General features: G+C 35.0%; 1 protein-coding gene across 4 annotated transcripts in view; it reads right to left on the reverse strand.

Moving 5' to 3' along the window:
* Nucleotides 1-23,905, reverse strand: part of DGKB (diacylglycerol kinase, beta 90kDa) — a 1,124,393-nt gene that overhangs the window by 711,323 nt on the left and 389,165 nt on the right. For 2 of the 4 annotated variants that reach the window (XM_006880257.1, XM_006880256.1), the window contains 2 exons: nt 22,832-22,864; nt 10,614-10,730 (listed from right to left, as the gene is read on the reverse strand). In XM_006880257.1, coding sequence (XP_006880319.1) covers nt 10,614-10,730; nt 22,832-22,864 — 150 coding nt within the window. Of the gene's footprint in view, nt 1-10,613; nt 10,731-22,831; nt 22,868-23,905 lie in introns of all 4 variants that reach the window. The other 2 variants (XM_006880255.1, XM_006880258.1) reach the window with 2 other exon arrangements.

Below are 23,905 nucleotides of genomic sequence, written 5' to 3' on the forward strand. Positions count from 1 at the left end.
CACAGGCTTTATTAAATTCTTCTGTGTCCACCAATTTCTTTTTGTACAATGACTCTTTCCATTTTCTTGTAATGCTTCCTGGATCATTTAATATTTTTCTCAAAGCATCTTTAAGTATTTCACATAGAGGCTTGATTTTTTGTTTTTTTTTTCCCCCTTTAGGTTCTTCAGCTTAAGAAATTCTGAGTAAGTTTGGCCCCTTTGATTTTCTGACTTCATAAAATTGGACCTTTCCCATCACTACCCTATCTTTTTGCCCAGATTCTTCCCGTTTACTTCTCAATCTCTTGCCATCCACCAGGCTCTGCAGCCCTGTGGTTTCACCCCTACCTATTCTCCCCTCTCCTCTTCCTTGAAGAGTTCCCATATATGCTTTACTAGTTATCCTTCTATTTTTACAATAATTATCTTATGGAGTATTTGTCCTTATGAGGTTGAGTTTGTTAACTCAGCGTAATGCTCTCCAGCCTCTCTCAAATTAAATAGTATTTTTGAAATTGTTGTTCCTGAGTGCTTCATAGTATTCCATTGTGTGAATGGAATAGTTACTTTTTGACATTCAAGGGCCAAAGCACACACAGCAGGCAAAGAGATAGAATAAAATAACTAAACACTTATGAAACTTAGACCCTGAGACTCCAAAACAAAAACAGCTCAAATCTCATGAACTGTTAAGTGGCGTTTGATATTTGAACAAATATAGAAAGGACTACAATTTTTATAATAACTCAAAATACAAAATTATAAAGGGGTTGACTGATGGACAAATAAATCCAATTGATCAGAAAGATCAGAGAAATTGTTATATTAAAAAAATAGAAGAATGATGATACTTAACAAATAACAAAGATACAATACTTAATATAGAAATATAGTAATAATAAAAATAATTTTCATCATTTATCCACTTATCACGACTCATGCTCATGTATTGGACTAAGCCTGATCCAGGTCTTGGTGCTCTCAATTGCTTGCTATGTATCTGAGTGGAGAATAATGAATAAAGATGACAGAAGAAGAATCAATGATTTTGAGTTGTAGTGCTAGAGAACAGTAATGAGCATATCTTGGACTGCTAAGAGAATAAGCAGGTCTGTCCTGAAGAGGTTTCAAACCAGATTGCTCTTTAGAGGCAAGGATTTTGAAGCTCTGTCTCACATACTTTGGGTTGATTGTCAGGAGGGATCAGTCCTTGAAAAGGACATGAGAAAGACCTCATGCTTAAAGGGATAGAATATCAGAACAGGACATGAATACCCCGGATGAGATGAATACGTCAATGGTCATATTCAGTGTGTCAGTGATGGTAAGATTGCCTTAGGATAGGGCAAGATTCAGAGCCATTGTTCATAGGGTCACTATGAGTTGTAGTTGACTCTATGGCATGACATAACACCGCCACCACAAGTTAATTGACACTTTTAACATTTATTTGAAAGTTTTGAAACCTTGTTACAGTAGTATCTTTTTACTAATTATGGCATCATATAACACACTTGATCTTCTATTTTGGAGGGAAATGAGACATATTTAAACTAAGATTTGGACATTAAAGGAACCTTTAATCACACTGTCATTGACTGGTCAAGTTTCAGGCAAATCTGACATTAGTTTTCACTGCCTATTCAAGGGGCTTTAAAAAAACAGTTGGGTGTCAGAACCCTTGGAAATTGGCTTTTCTAGTCACTGTATTAGCCCCAGTTGGGGACATGATCTATAGCCACCTTAACTAAGAGCAAATGGGTTTGCAAATCATCAAAAGCTATAGGACCAATATCAGACAGTGCTTTCCACACTGTAAAAAAATGTGGAGAGGTGAAGAGACTGAGGAATTGCTGTGAAGAGACTGTGACACAGGGTAACCAGAGGAATTCTGGAGATAAAGGCCACATTTAAAGATTTAGCTTGCTGAATGATTGAAGGATAAGCTGGCTTGTAACTTCTCTAAGATGAAGACCATAGTTATAAGTTTTGCTTACTGGATAATGGAAGCAAAAGCTTATTTGTTATTGCTTTGAGATAAAGTTTGTTGGATGACTGAGGAAACCAAAGGCCTGCACTTGTGCAGTTGAAATGAACCTGGACTTTCCCTAATTGAGGAACTGTGGCTTATTAATCTGGTTTGGGACTACTGGATTAAAATTGGATTTGCATTGTGAAATATTCTCTGCCTCGCCTACTCTCCAATCTATTTTCCTAATAAACTTCAATTGTGAGTAATAGCATTGGGTCTTACAACAAACATCAGACCCATTGATTGGTAAAAATAAATGAATATGCATGTGAGTGGCATATCTAATTATATAGCTTGTAGTATTGTACTATGGACACTATTGATAAGGAGAGTTCCTCTTCACAAAGTGGGTACAAGTCAGACTAGGCCACTCCTACATCGTGTCTGCTCTTTTCATACCTGTTAATCTTTGTTAATAAAAGAAAGAAGGGAAAAAAAAAGACTAACTCAGTAGGGCAAATTTGCATGACAGGAGACCAAAGAGAGAATTCTCATATTTGAAAGTCAAAAGTTTACAATACCAGATATTTCTATCTTTTTCTTTCATAGGATTTTTTAAAGTTGCAACTTTTAGCTTCTTGTCATAGAAGATCGATATTTTAAGTAAAACAAAACAGTGTTCCTGTCTAATGTACTGTAATTGGAAAATAAAATGCTATTTTATGTCTATTAATGAAGTCAGAGGAGCTACTGCTCTACCTTTTGCTTTTAGCATGGTATTTAGTTTATGTAAGGTCAAGAGATGACTTAGGAAGAAGCAGCCATGAGTGCAAGATAATAAGCTAAAAGAAGCCTAGTCATGAGGAAACCGCAGAAATTTCTTGTCAGCTTTGGAGAGCCTACTTCTGAAACTCATTTACAGAAAAGAAATAACTATTTTATTGAAAATTAATATTACATCTTATTTTTTATTTTTTCTGATTACGTGCTATAGAATCTAATTATAGTGTGTATGCATGCAAGCATGTGCGCGTACACACACACACACACACACACACACACACACAAAGCTACAAGGACACAGAAATGGATATAGTTGTAACCAGACACAGTTAGTACATTTTTTGTGTAAATTGTTGCTACCTAGGGAGCTCTATTGGCTTAGTGGTGAGGATGTTAATCCAAAGATAACTGGTTCAAATCCACAACCTTCTCCATGGAAGAAGATGGGCAACCTCCTCTTTTTTTATTTACTGTCTCTGAAAACCTGCTGGACAGTCAGCTATGGATTAGTTTGACTCAGTGGCACACAGCAATAACAAAGGAAGACCTTCAATGAGGTATATTCACAGAGTAATTGCATCAATGGGCTCAAGTGTGTCAAAGATGATGAGAATGGCACCGGATAAGTCAGAGTTTAGGTCTATTGTCCATAGGGTCACTATGAGTCATACCTGTCTCAAGAACACCTAACAACAACAATGACAACAACAATAGTCTCCACATGAAAACAATAGAAACCAAAAATCTTTCTTATCCTCCGTAATTTATTTTATAGTACGTTATTCTCAATCTTGAATAGGAGTTTAATAATTCTTAGTCAAGTAATTTGTAGCATAAATAGTCTGAGGGGAAAATGTTCTATTGTACATGATATTTCAACAATTTAATTCATTCTATGTGTATCCAGATCATTGTGTCTGGACACGTCAAAATAAATTAAGAACTGCCTTACCTTGTTATGTTGTTGTTGTGTTGTTGTTATGTGCCATCGAGTCACCTTGCGACTCATAGCGACCCTATGTACAACAGCCCTAAACTGCGCTCTGTCCTATGCCAATCGCACTGTCTCTGACACTCCCATCCCAATTATCCCAGTCACTGAATCAAACCACCTCATAGAGGGCCTTCCTCTCCTGCGCCGTCCCTCCACCCTCCCAAGCATGATGTCCCTCTCTAAGGACTGGTCTCTCCTCACAACATGTCCAAAGTAAGTTAGACGGAGCCTCAGAATCCTTGCCTCCAAGAAGCCACCCAGTTTAACCCTCTCCAGGACAAATCTGTTTGTTTTCCTAGCAGTCCATGGTATTCTCAATACTCTTCCCCAGCACCACAGCTCAAAGGCATTAATTCTCCTTCTATCCTCCTTGGTCATTGTCCAACTCTCTGATCAGAGAGTACCTTGTTATATGTAATTAAATTATCAGAATTTAATCTGAATTGTAAAGCATATCATATCTACTGATTAAAAGAATATAAACAGTTGTCTTTGTTACTCCCATTCAGCAAATCTATAATAATTTAGTAAGGCATAAAATTCAGTTAAATTTAGCATTGTTTTATCATTATCATACATTATCATTATGTTTTGTTATACATTCTAGCCTATATTTACTCCTGGGAGCACATGTTAATTTGACCTTTGAAACAGTATACAAAACATAAAAAGATAATCTGCCATTTGGATCATGAAAGAAACCTTAATTCAGCCTCAGCTGCCTTTCATCTGGCCATTTGGCATCTTTAGAGGACCCAAGATCTTCTCAACACTTTTAAGCTATTTAGGATGAGAGAATAGAGCATAACAGAAAAATTTGAAAATAATGTAAGTGGCTAGCAAAAAATATTATAGCCACAGTGGTACATAAAACCATAAAGTACTTGTTATGTTCTGTTCAGTCAGAACTGACTCATAACTAACCCTCCAGTGGGTCTGAAGGGACTGTAAATCACTTGGGAGGAGTTTGCCAATCTTCCTTACATGGAGCAGCATGTGGATTTGAACCCTAAGTCTTTGGGTTGGTAGCAACACTCCTTACCACTATTGCCACTAGAGCTCCCTGAAACCTTAAAGAATGATTATGGATTAATAGTATAGCTGAAAGAGGATATTTACAAAAGAGTGTCCTCTACTAGAAATAATAAATTAAATGAAAACTTACATAAGATAAAATTTAATATAATAATTATTGGAGGAGAAAATGAAGTATAACTTTAGAGTCAGAGTGGCATTAAATTCCAGTTTAATGACTCATTTTTTTGCATACTCTATCCTTTACTAATCTTACAATTAAAATCAAAACTTCAGCTTCATAGGTTATTTTTTTCCCCTTCAAAATTTATGTTTAGTGCTGCCCTCTCCCCTGTATTCAACTCTCTGAATAGAGTTGCTAACTTACTGTCTCCAAGTGTATGTCTGAGTAACTCTCAAACCATCTAGAATTACTTTCCAAATCTTATGAATTCATTCTTTCCATCTCACCTGATGAGATCTCCATAGTTTCTCTTCCATGGGCCAAAACTCTCGGAGACAAACAGACTCTCAATAACTTTTCCTTTACCTTCATGGTTCTGCTTTAAGACAAGCCTTTATCCTGTGCCTTTTGATACTGGATTTTGAAATGTAAGTCAAATAATATTATTGCTCTGCTTAAAAAAAAATTATCACCTCCCAATCAAAACAGAAGTCCATGACCTTAATAAAGCTCTTCTTACTGATTTTCACTTAGCTTACGCCTCTTTAGTCATCCAATCTTTCTTGTCAATCCTAGCACGTAATACCCTTGCAATTAGTTCAGGACTGTCCATTTTCCAGTATCCCATATGGTCACTTTCCTCACCACTTTTTAGCTCAAATTATTCTAAAAGGTGTAATCAGATAATTTTAAGTAAAATTAAAGACAACTCTGAAAAAAAAAAAGACAACTCTCCAACCCTGACACTTCTGGTTCTATCCAGCTCTACTTGCTTCTTACCATTTTCATTGCCACATCATAAGTATGGAGACAAGGCTTCAATTAAAAGACTGTTACACTACTAATAGTCTAATGAAATAATCCTTATTTTAGATAACAAGGTTGAAACAACAATGAAGAATTGATTACAGAAGAGTCAACAAGTTCAAAAATACACATGGATAACCAGAAAAGGAAGAAAACTAACTATACTTACACATATTTGGGTATGTGTGTGTGTGGATGGAAGTACACTTTCTAGTTTTTTAGAATTAAGCATATGAATATTGCGATCAGGAAGTCAAAAAGGAAAACTTTGTCTTGAGAAAATATTGGTTCCATATTATGCATTTAAGTAGAAACTCTTATTATTTTGTATTATATGTGTTAAAAGTAGACTCTTCATTTCTTAGATGAATTTCTTACTGGGAAATTTTCCTTTAATTATAATTAAGGGTAAAGTAGTTTCAATGGAATATGGTTTAAGCAACCATTTCATTTCTGTATGTTCATATACAGAATAATGGTATGTGTCTTTATGTCTTTGCATATTAAGAAATTGTAGTTTCAATTACATTTGATCAGATATATGAAGTGTAAACTGATGGTGTGACCGATGACAAAGACAGAGTGCCTAGCCACCTTGATTTGAAGTCCCCTAAGACTCGGGTTAATTAATGAGACTCATCCTAAGGTTATACATGATCTATTACTTCCTCTAATTAGAAATAATAATCCTGATCATTATGCTGGTTAGCTGGAAAGTAGTAAGATGAATGTGCTTAACTATGATTAATAGTCTTCTTTAAGCACTGTAGATCTCTTCTGTCACTGAGTTATATGCAAACTGGGCTGCATCTCAATATTTTGTCATGATATATATTTTGTAAATCTCACAGATAAGATTTCTAACTGATATGTTTAACCTTTCATTTTCACAAAATCATAGCTGTTTTGTTATTTTAAAATTGATTTTACAACAAAACAATCACTTTTATTCTGCATGTTATATAGCTAGTTATCCAGGATAATTACTATCATTTGCTCCAAAATTATGAATTCCCATGTGCACTTATTTTGGACATTCTCTTGAACAAAACATACTGGTGAATATGATTATATATCAATTATTAAATTTTAAAAATCTATTATTCACCCAATAATTTAAGTATTACTTATTTAATGACATATTAATAAGGGTTCTGTCTATATTTGTCAATTGAAAATTTTAGGGACATATTTAGAATTCAAAGGAAGTTAAAGAAAATAATACTATGTGGTTAAAAAGATAAAACACAGCCAGAGAGAATAAGAATCATTTCTGGTTTTTTAAGTAACTAATTTTATTGTAATAAGGTTAAATATTTCAGAATATAAAGTACTTTTCTCTATCATTTAAAGTCCTCAACAAACTCTGTATGCAGGGTTTAATGTTAGTCTTGAGATCTGGGTCAAGTCAGGTACAACTATCAAAATCTTAAGAAATGGAGATTGCTGTGATGTGCAGTCAAGTTGACTATGACTCATAGTGCCCTATGAACAACAGCTCTGAATCTTGCTCTATCTGGACCGGTTCACAGTTTCCAACACACCTGCCAGTATAATAATAGTCACGGTGTCAATCCATCTCATTCAGGGCAATCTCTTCTCATGCAATTTGTTATTGTTTTCCATCAAGTCAGAACTGACCCATAGCTAAACCTTTAGCAGGTTTGCAGAGACAGTAAATCGAATGAGAAGAATTGACCATTCTCTCTCCAGGAGCTAGTAGGCTAAAACCACATGCTTTGGGGATTGCAGTATAGCTTCTTATCACTTGGCCACCAGAGCTCTCTCATGCAATTTATTGCCTCTGAAAACTTACCAGAAGTTCAGCTATGAGTCAGTTCTGACTCAATGTCTCCTAACATGTGCATGTGAGACTATATACAACACACAATTCGACGGCACTTTACAACAACATCAACGAGAGAGCTTTATTGGCCTAGTGGCACTACTGAGTGATGCTATTACCAAGCCAAAGGTGGGTGATTTTAATAAGTGGCCCTCAGGACTGGTCTTAATTGTTTTTTGGTCAAACATTCTTCAAAGTGGTACAAAGCATTGGTCTGTGCATTGCTGTACAGAGGTAACTTGTGGTTGCTGTGATGCTAACCACTGCGACTCTAAAGTGACAAATGTGATAATGGTTACCCACGGTGGACAGTGTTTGGTGGAATTCCCCAGTTAAAATAAACTTGAAAGCAGGAGTGGCATTTACTTCCGAAACAGCTACAAGTGTTCAGGTCTTTTATTCATAGGGTCATTATGAGTCACGTAGGATTCGATGACACTTAACAACAAGAACAACAACACTACAAGTTAACCCTCCATGATGAAATATGTGCATCTTATCATGTCTGAAATATTCTTGTGTTGTGGTTTTGGTTTTTTTAATTTCAAAATTAGGTTTCTCTTCATTACCTACATTCCAGGAACCCAGAATGATTATTTAAGCTAAACTACAATTGAAATAAGATATTAAATTTATGATTGCTTATTATATACCAAAAATTAAGGAAATAAGCAATAAATAATTTTAAAATAAAAATTATGGATAAATTTCCTTTTTGTGATTTTCATCAGAAATTATAAACCCATAGAAATTACTTTCATTTAGTCTAGATATTGATATTTCATTTCATATTCTTGAAACACTAGAAAATATTTTTTAGAAATCCCTTGTGAAAGGTCAACTGTGAGTTGGTTCCAACTCAACAGCACACAATAAAAACAAAATACTTAGAAGCTGAGAAATATAAGAAAGATGTATAAATAGTATTGCTGAGAGGTTCAGCTATGAATTGTTTCCAGCTTTAGGCCACACAAAAACATATAATATTTTAAAATATAAATAGAAACAGTCTTTGATCTTGGTGTGGATAACCAAAAGAATTTATATTAAATGTTAGAAATTATTTTTTAATTACTTGTTAATCTCTAAATTAGAACTACATTTGAAGTTTTAATTTGGGCTTAAACTTTGGAATTATGGATAAAATAAGATAAAACACTGTTTATTTAGCATTTTAATTTAGGAAGGGAATCACTCCCATAAATAGAAGTAACTTAATTTTCTTTTTTTTTTTTTTGCTACCACAATGATTCTCTAAATGATCCTTATACTAAAGTACTCTTGTGAATAAGTATTTATTCTTGTAAACTGCAGAGTGGGCCATTTTCAAGTTGTGCTTGTAGCATTTACAGAGTTGTGCTATCTCTCTGTTCCTTCAAATCTACCAGTGAGACTATAGGAGAAAGGAGGTCAACCTCCTCCTGTGTCATTTACAACCTCTGAAAACCCACTGTAGGTGTCAGCTATGAGTAGATTCCAACTCAATTGTAATGAGTTGTTGTTTGTTGTATATAAAATATATGTATATTTGTTGTTGTTGTTGATTACCTTCGAGTTGAGCACGACACATAGTGACCCTATGAACAAAAGGCCTGAAGACCCTCTACAACCATCGGTATTTATCAACGTCCATAGAATTTCCTGAGGCATGTTGTTTAGGAAGTGGATGCCAGCCTGGTGGTAAGGAGTTGTGCTGGTAATTCAAAGGTACAACGTTCAAATTCACCAACTGGTCTGTGTGAGAAAGGTGGGCAATCTTCTGTGTGTGATTTGCTGCCTCTGAAAACATGCTGTAGGGTAAGCTATTGGTCAGTTCCAACTTGAAGGTGTTCAAAAGCAATCAATGTAATTAGATTGAAAAAAGACTTCCTATCAGTTGAATTAAAGATGAAATAGTTCCATAAATTATTAATTTAGTTAGACTATCATTCTCTCTATCATCTTTAAGAATGACATCTTGATAAATTAAGATCTTTTTGAAACATTCTACTGAGTTAGTCCATACATTAATATTTGTATTGAGTGATGAACATTGTACCTCAAAAAGCATAAAGCAAACACAAATACACACACACATTCACACATATATGAGAGCTCTAATGGCCTAGTGTTAAGAATCTGTACTGCAATCACAAAGACTTTGGTTCAAATGCGCAATCTGCTCTGTGAGAGAATGGACAAACTCTTCCTGTGTGATTAACTGCCTCTAAAAACCAACCAGAGGGTCAGCTATGGGTCAATTCCAACATATATACACATACATACACACACCCTCTATACACACACACACACATACCTCTATACACACACAAACACATATATATCTCTATACGCATGTGCGCGCGCACACACACACACACACACACACATATATATACTTCTCTACATACACACACACATCTCAGTGTGTATATATATATATATATATATATATATATACACACCTCAATACACACAAACATATATACCTCAAATATACCTCAATACGCATACACATATATACCTCAATACACACACACATACATATTTCAGGTGATCAAGAGACATATTGCATTGGGAAAGTCTTCAGTCAGGGACTTCTCAAAATTACTAAGGAGCATCAGTAATGTCAGTTTGAAGACTAAGGTGTGCCTGATTTAGGCCATTGTCTTTTCAATAACTTGCTATCTATTTGAGAGCTGAAAAATGAATCAGGATGAAAGAAGAAGTGATGCCTTTGAGCATGGTGTTGGAGCCCCAAGACTGCCAAAAGAACAAATAGATGTGCTTTGGAAAGAAAGCAACTGGAGTGCTTTTTGGAGGCACAGATGACAAAGCCTCACTGCACATATTTTGGGTATGTTGTTAAGAGGGGCTATTGTTTAGAGAAGAACATCATGCTTGGAAAGGTGAAGGGTTGGCAAAAGAGGAGAAGACGTACAATGATCTGGATTAACACAGTGATTGCTACAATGAGCTTGAGATATCAGAAATGATGAGGATGGCACAGGATAGGACATGGTTAGATTTCGAACAATAAAAACCATCATACCTGCAGGCCTTGTCCATCCATTGTAACAGAGTTTGCTCTTTGCATTTTGCTCCTGTCGGTCACTTTGTTGGGTTGCTGCGACCCACCTTTTTCTTTTTTCACAGTTGCTTGTCTTTCCTATAAAGAAAAATAAACCTTTAATAAGATGTTGACCAATTCAGTATCTTAAAGCAGAACCTAGTAGAAGAGCTTTTCATGACTACAAACTTGGTCTCAATGTCCCAATTTAAAGTTTCTAGTGAATGATATAAGTGTTGCTCATATTATGACAGCTATAAGCACAAAATATTGGTTAGATAAATGATGTGAAAGAAAATCTAATTGTATTATCCCTATGAGTCCAATTATGAGTCTTTACTAAAAGTTATTGAGAGCACCTAATGATAATTATAGAAATAATTGTGATGCAGGCCTTTAAGTGCTTTAAGGTTGACAATTCAAATTCTTGTAAGGATTTACAGCCTTAGAAACTGGATGTAGTGATTCTACTACTCTGACCTACTGGATTAGACAAGTTGGAATCAACTCACAACAGTAAATTTGGTTTAGCTTTTTGAAATTGATTACATTTCTAAACAGTGGTAAAATACATAGCACTGGAAGATGAGCTGAATGACCAGATTCTGCAAAGATGTGTTTTCTTGTTTGGGTTTGATTGATACTTGGGAGTGGCTGCTTCTGGTAACTGGGTGTGAGCTGATTGGATTTGGCCTCATATTTATACTCCCAAATAAAATAGGCTTGCCTCCAGAAACAATATGAACTTGGAAAAAAGATGAAAGTTCTGTTTTCAAGACTTTTGTTCATATGGTCACCATGGGTTGTCTACAACTCTATGGCACTTAACATAACAACAACAAAGTATTATAAATTAACAAATTATGGGCAATCCTAGTGGTATAGTCCATATGGACTTTAGGTCTTTTGTTCATAGGTCACTATGAGTCATGCTCATCTCGAAGGCAATCAACAACAACAACATCATTGCCAACCTACTGAGAGTGCTGGTAGCCTCGTGATAAGAAGCTGTGCTGGAATCCCAAAGGCATGCAGTTTGAATCCACTCTCTGATTCATAGGCAATCTCCTTCCATGTGATTCACTGCCTCAGAAAACCTGCTGAAGGGTCATCCATGGGTCAGATCTGACTTGACAGTACACAAACACAACAATGCCAACCTAAGGACACATGGTTCAAATCCATCAGCAGCTCTGTCAGAGAATAATAGGCAGAGTTCCCTCCAATTTACTGCCTTTGAAAACTCACTGAATAGTCAACTGTGAGTTGCTTCTAACTCGATAGTTCAAACAACAGTAAAACGTTTAAACCCCGCACTAGTTCCAAGAAGAAAGATTGGCAGTTGCCTTTGATACATTCTATAGCCTCAGAGCAAGGCTAGAGGGTGGCTATGAGTCAGAACTGACTCAACAGATTATTTTTTTTTTGGGGGGGGAGAAGTATTTGTAAATGCATGCAGTACATTAAAATGAATACTAATGGTCTGGTGAAGTTTAAATTAAAAAAAATGCTTTGAGGGGTTGTTTAACACTTATTTCTATTTTCTCTCCTCTCTCATTTCAACTCAACCCAGAATAATTTTATAACCACACCTTCACCAAACTGATTTTTATTTAAATCACCAGTGACATATAATTGCCTTTTTGGATGGGCAGTCTTCATCTGCTTAACTTTTCTGCAGCACTTGACAGAAGTGATCCAAAGACCTTCAATCAGGTGGGTTGACATGGTGACTGCTGCAATGGATTCTAATGTGCCAGGAAGTGTAAAGATGGCACAGGATGGGACAGGGTTCAGATCTATTTTTCATAGGGTCAGTATGAGTTATACTAGACTCAATGGTACCTAAGAACAACAACCCTATACAAAATCTGTGGAAATGTGATAAAGGGTCCCATCCCATCCAAACATTTGCTCCTTTTAAAGGCCTAAAAGACCCAACAAAATCTGATTTCTGATATCATTATCACACTCATCACTTTCACTCTATGCTATTTGCACCAGTTCCCTAATTTTTTCCTAATTACAAATAGCTGTTTGCTAGTCCTTTTTTAAACATGCTGTAGTCTTTTTGAATACTTTCCCAGTATATTTTTCACTAGTGCTTCTCATTTACTTCAGGCACCTGGTCAAATGCTATGAAGCTTCTCAATGACCTTTAGTTTCCTTTTAAGTTCTTATTATTTACTATTCAGGAATGTTATCTGTTTCATGTGTTTACTACTGGCCTCTTCTTTAATGGTGGTGTAGTCACTGTTAAAGAGTTGTATGCACTGCATACCTAATGGCCAAGCCTGTCTGAAGGTTCAAATCCAACAGCATCTTTATAGGAGTAGGATGAGCAGTTTCCTGTGCCACATAAAGGCTCCAAAATCCCATTTCAAGTAGGTTATTCACTGGTTCTGCCTTGAAGGGAATGAGTTGAGTGGAACTGGATGCTACACGTCAGATACTATGTCAATGCATGTTTGAAATTAGTATTCAGAAATTAGTTTTGACATTTAAAAAGCATTATTGTTTGTATTTTTTTTGTAGTGTACCATCGAGTAGGATCTGACTGGCACAGGAGATTGCCCCTCTTTTTCTAGTGGAACATTTAGTGGGTTCAAAGTTTGCGTGTTTGCGATTGCATTGCATCTTCTTGCCACTAAGCTACCAGAACTCCCTAAAAAGTATTATTCATTTTAATAGCAGTTGTATTGTGTTGAGAAAGATCCACGGGACCAGAATGGCCTTTGTATAAAAGAATGGGCTAACAAAATTTTAGCAGTTTTAGCAACATTGATACTCTAATGGGGGGTAGGTATTGAGGAACCACTGAGAGGGCTGTGACAGATAGCAACATGTCTAACAGAATGAAATACTGCTGGGTCCTATACCATCCTCATAATCTCTTCTGCTTAAAACATCATCTGAACCATTGTTATGTTTGAAGCCTACTGTTGCAGTCACTATGTTCATCTATCTTGTAAAGGTCTTCCTCTTTTTACTCATGTACCATAGTCTGTAGCAAATTATGGTGAACCACGTTGGTGGTTCAAATCCACTCATGGGCCACCAGCCTCTGCAAAAGAAGACTAGATAACCTCCTCTTATGCAATTTACAGCTTTGCAAAACTGCTGGAACTTCACCTATGACTTGGTTCCAACTCCATGGCTTAAAGACTTTAACTACTTTATCAATTTTCATTACTTTACCAAGCGTAATGTTCTTGTCCAGGAACTGCTCTCTTCTGATATCATGTCCAAAGTATACAAGACAATGCCTTTCCATCCTCACTTTGAATGGGTACTCTGACTGTGCCTCTTCAGATATATCTGTTGACTCTTTGGCTGTTTATATTTATTTCATACTCTTTGACACCACCATACTCAAAACTGTCAATTGTTGTCTTCTTTCATTTTACTGTCCAGTTTTCACATACATATCAGGCACTGAAAAATACCACTGTTTGGATCAAGCATATCTTACTCCTCAAAGCGACTTTTTAAATACTTCAGTCTTCTGCAATAGATTTTTGCTTCATGCAACATATTGTTTGATTTTCTTGACTTCTATCCATGTTGATTGTGGATCAGATTATATGAAATGCTTGGTAACTTCCATCTTTTCTCTGTTTATTGTGATGTTCATTGCTGCAGTGGACCATTTCTTTATGTTATTGTGTAATCTACCTTCCTCAGTAAGCGCTTCAGACCTTCTTTGCTTTCTGCAAGCAAAGTGAGTGGTCTGAATTGATTACTATGTACATCCTATCACTGATTCAGATACAAATTTCTAGGCCCAGTATATAAGCAGCATTGGTGGCACAGTGGTTAAATTCTTGACTGCCAGTAGAACTATCAGCGTTTTTAACCCACCAGCAACTGCATAGTCTACATGTATAACAATGTGTTTCTGTGGTATTTCAGCTTTGAAAGCACTAAAGGAGAAGGTCTCCTCTGGTCTAAAGGATTAATCAGAATCTACTCGATGTGAGAAGCTAGTTTTAAGGGATCCTTCTCAAGTATATCAAGAACAAATGGATCAGAAATCTTCTTTGTCCTAATTAAATATCAGTCTAGGTCACATACACTGCAATTTCACAATGTAAAAACACTTTGTGTTGGTGATTGAAAGAGAAGGTGTAGTAACATTCTTGAAATTAAAATTCTCTGGAAAATTACCTGCTTTCATGAAAGCATATTATTTTTTTGCAAAAATACTGATTTTTTTTTTTTAATGAAGCATCTATTGTCTTCGCACAAAAATTACTGGCCCTTCCTGACAACATGCTCAAAGTGTGTGAGTTGTCACAACATCCTTGTTTTTAAAAAGCGTTATGGCTGCATTTCTTCTAAGATAAATTTGTTCTTTTGGAAATGTATGATATATTCAATACTATTCACCACTACATTCAAAGGCATTGTTTTGTTTTTCATCTTCCTTATTCACTGTTCAACTTCCACTCACATATGAAGAAACAAACAATCAAACGACATAATTTGAGCCAGTTATGAGCATTTTTCTTTCTATTGAGGTATAATCCATTCTGAATGATATAGTCTTTGACCTTTCATCAGTACATGCTTCAAGTCCTCTTAGTTCTCTGCAAGCAAGATTTTATCAATAATCTTTCCTCCATCTATCATAATGTTGCCTATTGTCCAGATGGGGATGCTATGGTCTTTGATTTTTTTGCAGCTAGATTTTTAAGTCTTCCTCATTTTTAGGAAGCAATGTTGTGCCATCTGCATACTCATGCTTGTTGAATCCTTCTCTAATCCTGATGCCACATACCTCGTCATAGAGTGCATCTTTTTAAATAATTTTCTAGGCATACAAATTAAATAGGTATGGAGAAAGGATACAGCCTTGCTGCACACCTTTCCTCATTTTAAACCGTGCAGTGTTCCTTTGCTTTGTTTGGACAACTTCTTTATCTAAGTACAGGTTAAAATTAACTGTTCTGTGATTCCAATTCTTCTCAATGTTGGCCATAATTTGTTGTCATCTATTCAGTCAAATGTCTTTGCATTGTCAATAAAACATCCTTCTTGTGTTCTCCGCTTTCAGCCAGATCAATCTGACATTGGCAAGTCCCGGTGCTACAGTTTCTTCTAAATCTAGCTTGCATTTTTTAGTGATTGGTGAGGTAGCTTCTACGTCTCCAGGGCCAATTCTCTAAGTGAACTAAAGAATTATTCTAAAGGAACATATGAAGGTAAGCAGATTTTAAAAAAATATATGTTTCTCAATTGCTTTTTCACTTGATTAGCTTCTATTTTGAAAACATATTATCAGAAAGAGGGATATAGCAAGTTAATGATTTTTTAATTTACTTTTAGATCCATCTGTCTCTATATTACCAAATCTAACACTAAATTTGTAAACATTTTTAAACACCTACACGCCAAGTAATTTCTGTATTTGAAGGGAGAATTCCTGGTACGATTTATAAAAATGATAAAAATTTAAAATTTAATATCAGAAAACCCACAATCATTAAATTTCCTCAGGGTAATCCTATTATTGGACCCATTGCTTTTGTGTTTATTTCTAACTTAATTTCAAAATTTTTCTGAACTATTTCCTATATTTAAACAGATAAAAACTAATAGGAGTTTAAAAAAATAAATAAAAAACTAATAGGAGTTTTACTTTTGTTTTCTATTATTCCTATTTCCGTGTAGAAAAAAAAAACATTACTTTTTTCTTATAGCATAGAGAATGGTGGGAGAAGGATCAAATGCATCATTAAAAACTCTGAGGTCTGCTAGTGTGTCCAAAGTGTAATGTTTAGAGTTAATTAATTCTAACTGCCAAAAATCTATTATATTTAAGAAAATCTAATGCTTAAGTTACTGAACAGTCTTAAGAGCAGCCTGCAAGACTGATTTCTCATCATTATTCAGGCTAAAATTATTCTCTAATAATAGGAACACTGTTCACTACATAAAGTTTTGGGGCCCCATATGACAAAACAAACAACTTTCTGATAATTAAGGCAAATTTCTTTTAGCCAGATAAATTATTCTTGAAATAAAAAGGCTTGGGAAATTATTGCTTTAATCAATAGAAATTATTCAAACCATGAAAAGAGTCTCTGTCACAAAAAGCGTGGAAGATTATAGAGTATATATATATATATAACCACAAAATATAAAATACAGTTATTGATATTTCAGCATTTTCAAATACCAACCATTTATGTTTGCTATGTAGAGATTTTTAAATACAGAATTCAGTGTTTTGTGATCCTTACACTCCACAAGTAGCACAAAAGATTTTAACTGGGGAAATATATTGTATTAGAATTCCAAAAGAATAATCATCATGATAAACAGAAAAGAAAAATAAAAAGGCCCCACCACAGAAAACAGAAATATGAAATAAATGAAATAAAAGGAACTCACTTTAAATATGTGCTCTAAAAAGAAACCTTTTTCTATCTCATGCTGATTCACAGAGGTAGAGTATTTGTATATTGCTGAAAACCCCTTTCATAAAAGAGATGTTTACCACAATGCTGTAAGCCTGTTGTTATTGACCACTTGTAAACCACAAGCAGCAAGTGATGATTACCTCAAGGACAGGGTTTTCTTCTTTTTGTCTGATCTCAGCATGAGAGACAGGCAGCAGCAATGCATCTAGATTGGCACAAAGGCACAAAAAAGGACGGCTTTGCTGTCTACAACATCTTTCACTAGAATTCTGGGAATTCCATTCTCTGCACCTGCCTGACTTACCAACTAGAGACTTAGTGCTTTCTGACACTAGACATGGCCATAAGAATTTTCCAGAAACTTAGAATCCAACCAAAGTAGCATGTATACATTCAGAATATTGAATATCTTCCTGAAGGAGAAATGTCACCACACTCACTGGGACTTACAAAGATGAAAAGATCTGAGAAACCAATGATGAACAATTGCAATACTGCACCTTTGACTCTGCAAATTTAGGAAGTTATATACAATTTATAAGTCACCATTTATTTTACTTACAAAAAGGGAAAACTAGTGATGACTAGGGAGTTTTGGTGTCTTAGGGGTAAGGAATAGCACTTCCATTCTAAAGGTACATGGTTTGAATCCACCAGCTGCTTTGCAGGTGTCATCTCCAATGTAGTAATCTCCTGTGTGTAGAGTAATTTATTGTCTCTAAAATCCTACTGGAGAATCAGCTATGGCCCAGTTTCTACTTGATGGTACTCAATAAACAACAACAACAACAACAACAACAACAACAGCAACATGTGATGGTTAGTTAAAAAAATGTACAAAATGTTCTGGCAGAAAGTAAATGAATACAATTGCTTTTTTATAAGTACATTGTAAAGGTACTGGTTTACAGCACAGTTTCAGCCACTAGGCCACCAGAGCTCTGGTAAATAGTGAGCACAGTAAAAAATTACCTTATTTGGTTATAGCAACAAGGTCAGCAAACTTGGGGGTAAATCACTGTGATGGTTTAGGTGGGGTGTTTTGATAGGAAATGAAGGGGAAGTGGTGAGTAGACAAAATGAATCCCCAATCTTAAAGGACTCGGAGGAATATTTTTATATATTTTGGACTATGGAAAGTTGAAGACATAGTTTACATTTAATCCATAAATTCAGTGTTCACAAATTATGGATATTGGCTGAGAGTGAAAAGTGCCAGAAGAATTTCTGTGTTTCATAGGCTTTGCAAAGGCATTTGAACATGTGGGTCACAAATAATTGTGGCTAACACTTGATTGTGCTAATGTGAAACTTACGATTTGGACCAGGAAGTAGTCCTCAGAACAGAGCAGGGAAACACTGTATGGTTCAAAATCAGGAAAGGAATGTGTCAGGGATATGTCTTATCTCCATCCCTTTTCAATCTATATGAAGAACATGATCATTCAAGAGACTGGACATTATGAGGAGGAATGTGGCATCAGAATTAGAGGAAAATTTATCAACATCCTGTGATACTGTGATATGCAGGTGACACAACCTTGCTTATTGAAACTGAGGAGGACCTGAAACACTTGCTGCAGAAAGTCAAGAACTGTAGTCTTAAATATGAATTGAAGCTCAACGTGAAGAATACAAGGATTCTCACCTTGGGACAATTGGCAGCACCGTGATGGATAGAGAAGAGATTGAGGCTATTAACAATTTTAGCTTGCTCAGCTCCACAATCAAGACTTGGCACCAGCAATCAGGAAATCAAAAGACGAATTGTACTGAGAAAAAATGCACTCAGGGACCTCAACAGAGTACTGAGTAGCAAGGATGTCAATCCAGAGACTAAAGTGCACCCAATCCAGGCCATGGTCATCACAATTACTTGCTATGTATCAGAGAACTGTATAATGACTAAGGGTAACAAAAGAAGAATCAACAACTTTGAGTTGTGGTGCTGGAGAAGAATACTGAACATATCACAGACCACCAAGAGAACAAACAGGTCTGTCTTGGAGAGAGTGAAACTAAGTTTCTTCTTGGAGGCTAGGATTTTTAAAGTCTTTCTCACATATTTTGGGCATGTGGCTAGCAGGGTTTGGTCCTTGGAAAAGGACATCATACTCAGAAGGGTAGGGGGACAGCATAGGAGAGGAAGACACTAAATGAGATGGATTGACACAGTGAATGGGTAATGGGAGTAGGTATGTCAGGGTGAGTGACGCTGGCTTAGGATATGGCAAGCTTCAGTGATGTTGTACCTACAATCACTATGAGTCACAGGTGACTCATTAGCACACAATAACAACAACAGCATGGATATCTGTACACCAGTAAATTTACACTGGTATAAGCTAATTATAAGGTTTAGGCTCAAGAAATCCTGATTGAACAGTTGCATTTTGGCTACACATTCACTTATGGTGGTTACCATTGTAAAATGCATTTTACTGCAAAGTAAATACAATTTTAAATGTTTTTTAGAACAATTATTTATAAAACATATGAGGTGGTGGCAATAGAGACATATTGTCAATGTCAGATGAATCTTGGCTGAAAGCAAAGAGGAGTGTCCATTTGTGTTTCATTGACTATGTGAAGGCACTTGACTATGTGGATCACAACTAACTGTGGCTAGCCTTGAGAAGAATGGGAATACCAGAACACTGATTGTGCTCATGCGAACCTATACTTGGACTAAGAAGCAGTTCTTGGAACAGAGCAAGAAAATATTGTATGGTTCAAGATTAGAAAGGGAGCATGTCAGGGATATGGCCTGTTGCTATACCTTTTTAATCTGTATGCAGACCAGATAATTTGGAAGGCTAGACTTTAAAAGGAGGAATGTGGCATCAGGATTTGAGGAAAACCCATCAACAACCTGTGTTATGCAGATGACAAAACCTTGCTTGCTGAAACTAAGGAGGACCTGAAGCATTTGCTGCAAAAGGTCATTGACTGTAGTCTTTACTATGGATTGAAACTCAATGTCAAGAAAACATTTTCTCACCACTGTGTTGAATGGCAGCACCATGATAGATGGAGAAGAGATTGAGGTTATTAACAGTTTCATTTGCTTAATTCCACAATTAACCCTCTTGGCACCAGCAGTAAAGAAATCAAAAGAGAAATTGCATTAGTGATATCCGTTGTCAGAGATTGCTCCAAAATTCTAAAGAGCAATGATGTCAGTCTAGAGACTAAGGTGCACTTGATTCAGGTCATGGCCTTCACAGTCACTTGCTATGCATTAGAAAGCTGGACAATGAAGAAAGATGACAGATAAAAAATGATGGTTTTGAGTTGTGGTGCTCGAGATGAATATTAACTTACCGTGGACTTCCAACAGAACAAACAGGGCTGTCTTTGTGAGGATGAAAGCAAGCTGTTCCTTGTATTTTGAAGCTCCATCTCATGTACTTTAGGCACATGGCCAGGAGGGACCAATCCTTGGAGAAGGACATCATGCTTGGAAGGGTGGAGGGACAGTGCAAGAGGGGAAGGCCCCAGATGAGATGGTTTAACTCAGTTTCTGGGGTAAGAGGGGGAAGGTGTGTTGGAGACAGTGAGACTAGCTCAGGATAGAACAGGGTTCAGAGCTACCGTATATAAGGTTGCTGTGAGTCCCAAGTAACTCGATGACACATAACAACACAACCCATTTCAACTAAATTTCCATTCAATTATCTTTGTATACCATACTGGAATATGTTATAGTAAAATGAAATCTAAAAGTCATGAGAATTCTCTTGTTTATTCACATTAATGTTCCTACCAGTTGAACTAACTACACATGATTTACTACAGTGTAGTGTTGAAGCTTTTAAGCCACTTGCAATTATTATTGTAGAGGTGTAATTTGCTTTTTACAGAAACATCAATTATTAGCATAGAAAATAAAAATATGTGTTTCCGTGAAATATATTTTTTTGTACATTTTAGAAAGGGAATGATGGTGGCTTAGTGGTAAGAAGTTACCTTCCCAGCCCAAAGATACAAAGTTTGAATCCACCAGCTGCTCCATGGAAGAAAGATGTATTCTCTTACATATGATTCAGCCTCTGAAAACCCACTGGAGGGCAAGCTATTAGTTAATGCCAAGTTGATAGTATATAACAACAGCAACATAGTTCAGATATAATGTAAGAATATATATATATATACTACTGAATCTCTTCAAAAGAAGAATCTCCTTCAAAACAAGTACAGCCAACAAATGAATATTAACATAATATTTATTTTCCTGTACATTTCTCATCCACTCACTTTAGCTATATTTTTTAATTAATGATGCAACAATGACCTGAAGGCAAAAAGCCAAAATTTAAAAAAAATATAGCTTTCTGCTCTATGTGTGTGTATATGTATAAAACATAGCTAAACTAGTATGAGATGCTTTTTAGGAATTGTGAATACTTTAAATTGTTTTAAAGCAGTCTAATGTGATATCTTGCCAGAAGCACAATGTAGAAAAACCATGTATCTATATATAGATATGCATTTTTTTCTGAGATTGCTCCCAGAAAAAATAAAGAACCTTTTTTTAAATAAAAGCACAAGGTATAAAAACAGCAATTTTCTTGTGTTTATTCAAATTAAGTGACACAAATTGACTAGTTAAATGTAGGAAATTTCCAGAGGGTAACAGTTCTAAAGAGAGAGCTTAAAATTATAAAAGCATTGCTCATAGTTACTTGTTGGACTATGATAAGGAAAACATAAATATGAAGAAGAAAATCTATTATCTTTGACTTAAATAATTGGGTTAAAAGATGTACAATCAATAGTTCTGGATCTTGAGAATGAAATTTAATACCTCTTTTATAATAAGTATCATAGTTATAATAATTAGTATAAGGCATATTAAATCATATTACTATTTCCTTTAGTCTAAAAAACTGTTTAAGGACATTTCCACTATTTTTAAGTAAATCTCTCATTATCATTTGTTATTAAAAATATTTTTTATTAAATAAGGCCAGCTCCACTGATTATATTTTTTTGCGAGAGATTCACACGTTTCTCTAATTATAATATCCTCTAAACACATTCATATCCTCATATCCTTAAAGGAAACAGTACTATTCAGATATTTTCTTTAGGGATAATAATAATTTAATAGGATATTGTCACAAAACAATGTAAAATTTTCTTTCATTAATGAAAAGGTAAAGCTGTAACTTTACTGAAAATAAATGTTGTGATTATGTTCACATTTATTTTCAAAAGAAAAGTAGTTATCCTTGTGACTGAATTTTATTCCAACGATGGTCTGTATATACAGTGTCTGGTGCTAAATGAGTGATAAATGTACTCTTTTTGAAATGATGGGCACTTTAAAGGGAGCAGATTTCTCAACATACTATCATTGAAAGCACCATTTTGATGGCTCAAACGCTGAATAATCTTGGATTTTAAAAAACATACACATATTCTTATATTGAATACTTTTACATTCAATATAGGAATAGCAATTTCTGATTTGAAGTTTTTAAAAATATTTAGGAAGACACTAGTCAAGACTCTATGGAAATTATTTCGTATTCACTTTACAAACTTTTTTGTTTTCCAAGTGTTTGTCAAAATTGTTGATTGGAAATATTGCACATTTATAAACCAAAAGCCCCACATCTGAATATTCAGAACATTGGGGAAAATCAGAACATACAAGTTAACATGAATAGGTCACTGAGCCAAACCAAAATGTTCTTGCAGTGACTGTATTTTAGATGTATAATGACCTGTATATAATTGCAAGCATGAAAACCATTTTTGCTTACGCACCTCAGGAACTGAAACTCCTGAAGTGGGCAGAGTCTGCTGAAAAAGAGAAATTCACATTAAAGCTGAAAAAAAAATCAAATTGGAAAGAAATAATCAATGAAGTTTTTAGATCATTATATTTCTGTGAAATAAACTGACAAAGTATAAATAAATCTTCTTGTTATATATATATTTATTTGCTAATTTTCAATGTATAAAATTAACTATTTTCTAAAAGTAGGAATATTCTTATTCAAAGAGTCAGGTGATAGAAGTACTTTTCCAAACCATAGCTTAATCAGTTTAAATCACACAGGTCAACACCTTTGGCCAGTTTCACAAAAAATTCTCAGTAATAGTGATATTAGCATTTTATGAGAAGAATTGCATATACTTCATAAATGCTTCATTGACATTTGGTAGTTTCCAATTCTTAGCGACATCATACAACAGAGTTCTATATGACAGAACTGTACTATAAGATGTTTTGGGCTATAATCATAAGAACCTATTGCCAAATCATACACTAATGTTTCTTTAATAATTTTTCACTAATTTTATTCATTTTCTCTTTTACCAAGTCCACTATTCCACTTTCCAGTCCAATTACCTAAATATTTTGTGTTTTATTCTATGTAGACATAGTTTATGGTGTTGATTTTATTTGGTGGTACTCTGAAAATAAGAAAAAAAATTGTTAACAGAAGTTAAAAAAAATGTAACAAGTTTTTACTTGGAAGAAACTATTATAACACTATTGCATTGGAAGATGAGGATCAAAGTACTGAAGCTTATACTCATGATAATTTCTCCAGGTCAATAATAACATACCTTTAACAATTAAAATGTATTTGGCAGGATAATGATATTCAAATGATATTTTAACAAACAGAATTGGGTCTCAAAAAATACATTGCAATTATTATTTGTATCTATGAATGTGACCTTGTTTATTTAAATGTAGGAATAATTTTTGTTAGTACTTGAAGGACAATTTCTTCTGAAAACCCACAAAAGGGTCGGATATTGGTCAGTTCAGACTTGGTGGTACAAAAGTCAAGATACATTAATAATAATTGGTGACTGGAATGCAAA

This window comes from Elephantulus edwardii, unplaced genomic scaffold (genome assembly GCF_000299155.1).
Source record: "Elephantulus edwardii isolate Elephantulus edwardi_28Jun2011 unplaced genomic scaffold, EleEdw1.0 scaffold00007, whole genome shotgun sequence".
NCBI classification, from domain to species: domain Eukaryota; kingdom Metazoa; phylum Chordata; class Mammalia; order Macroscelidea; family Macroscelididae; genus Elephantulus; species Elephantulus edwardii.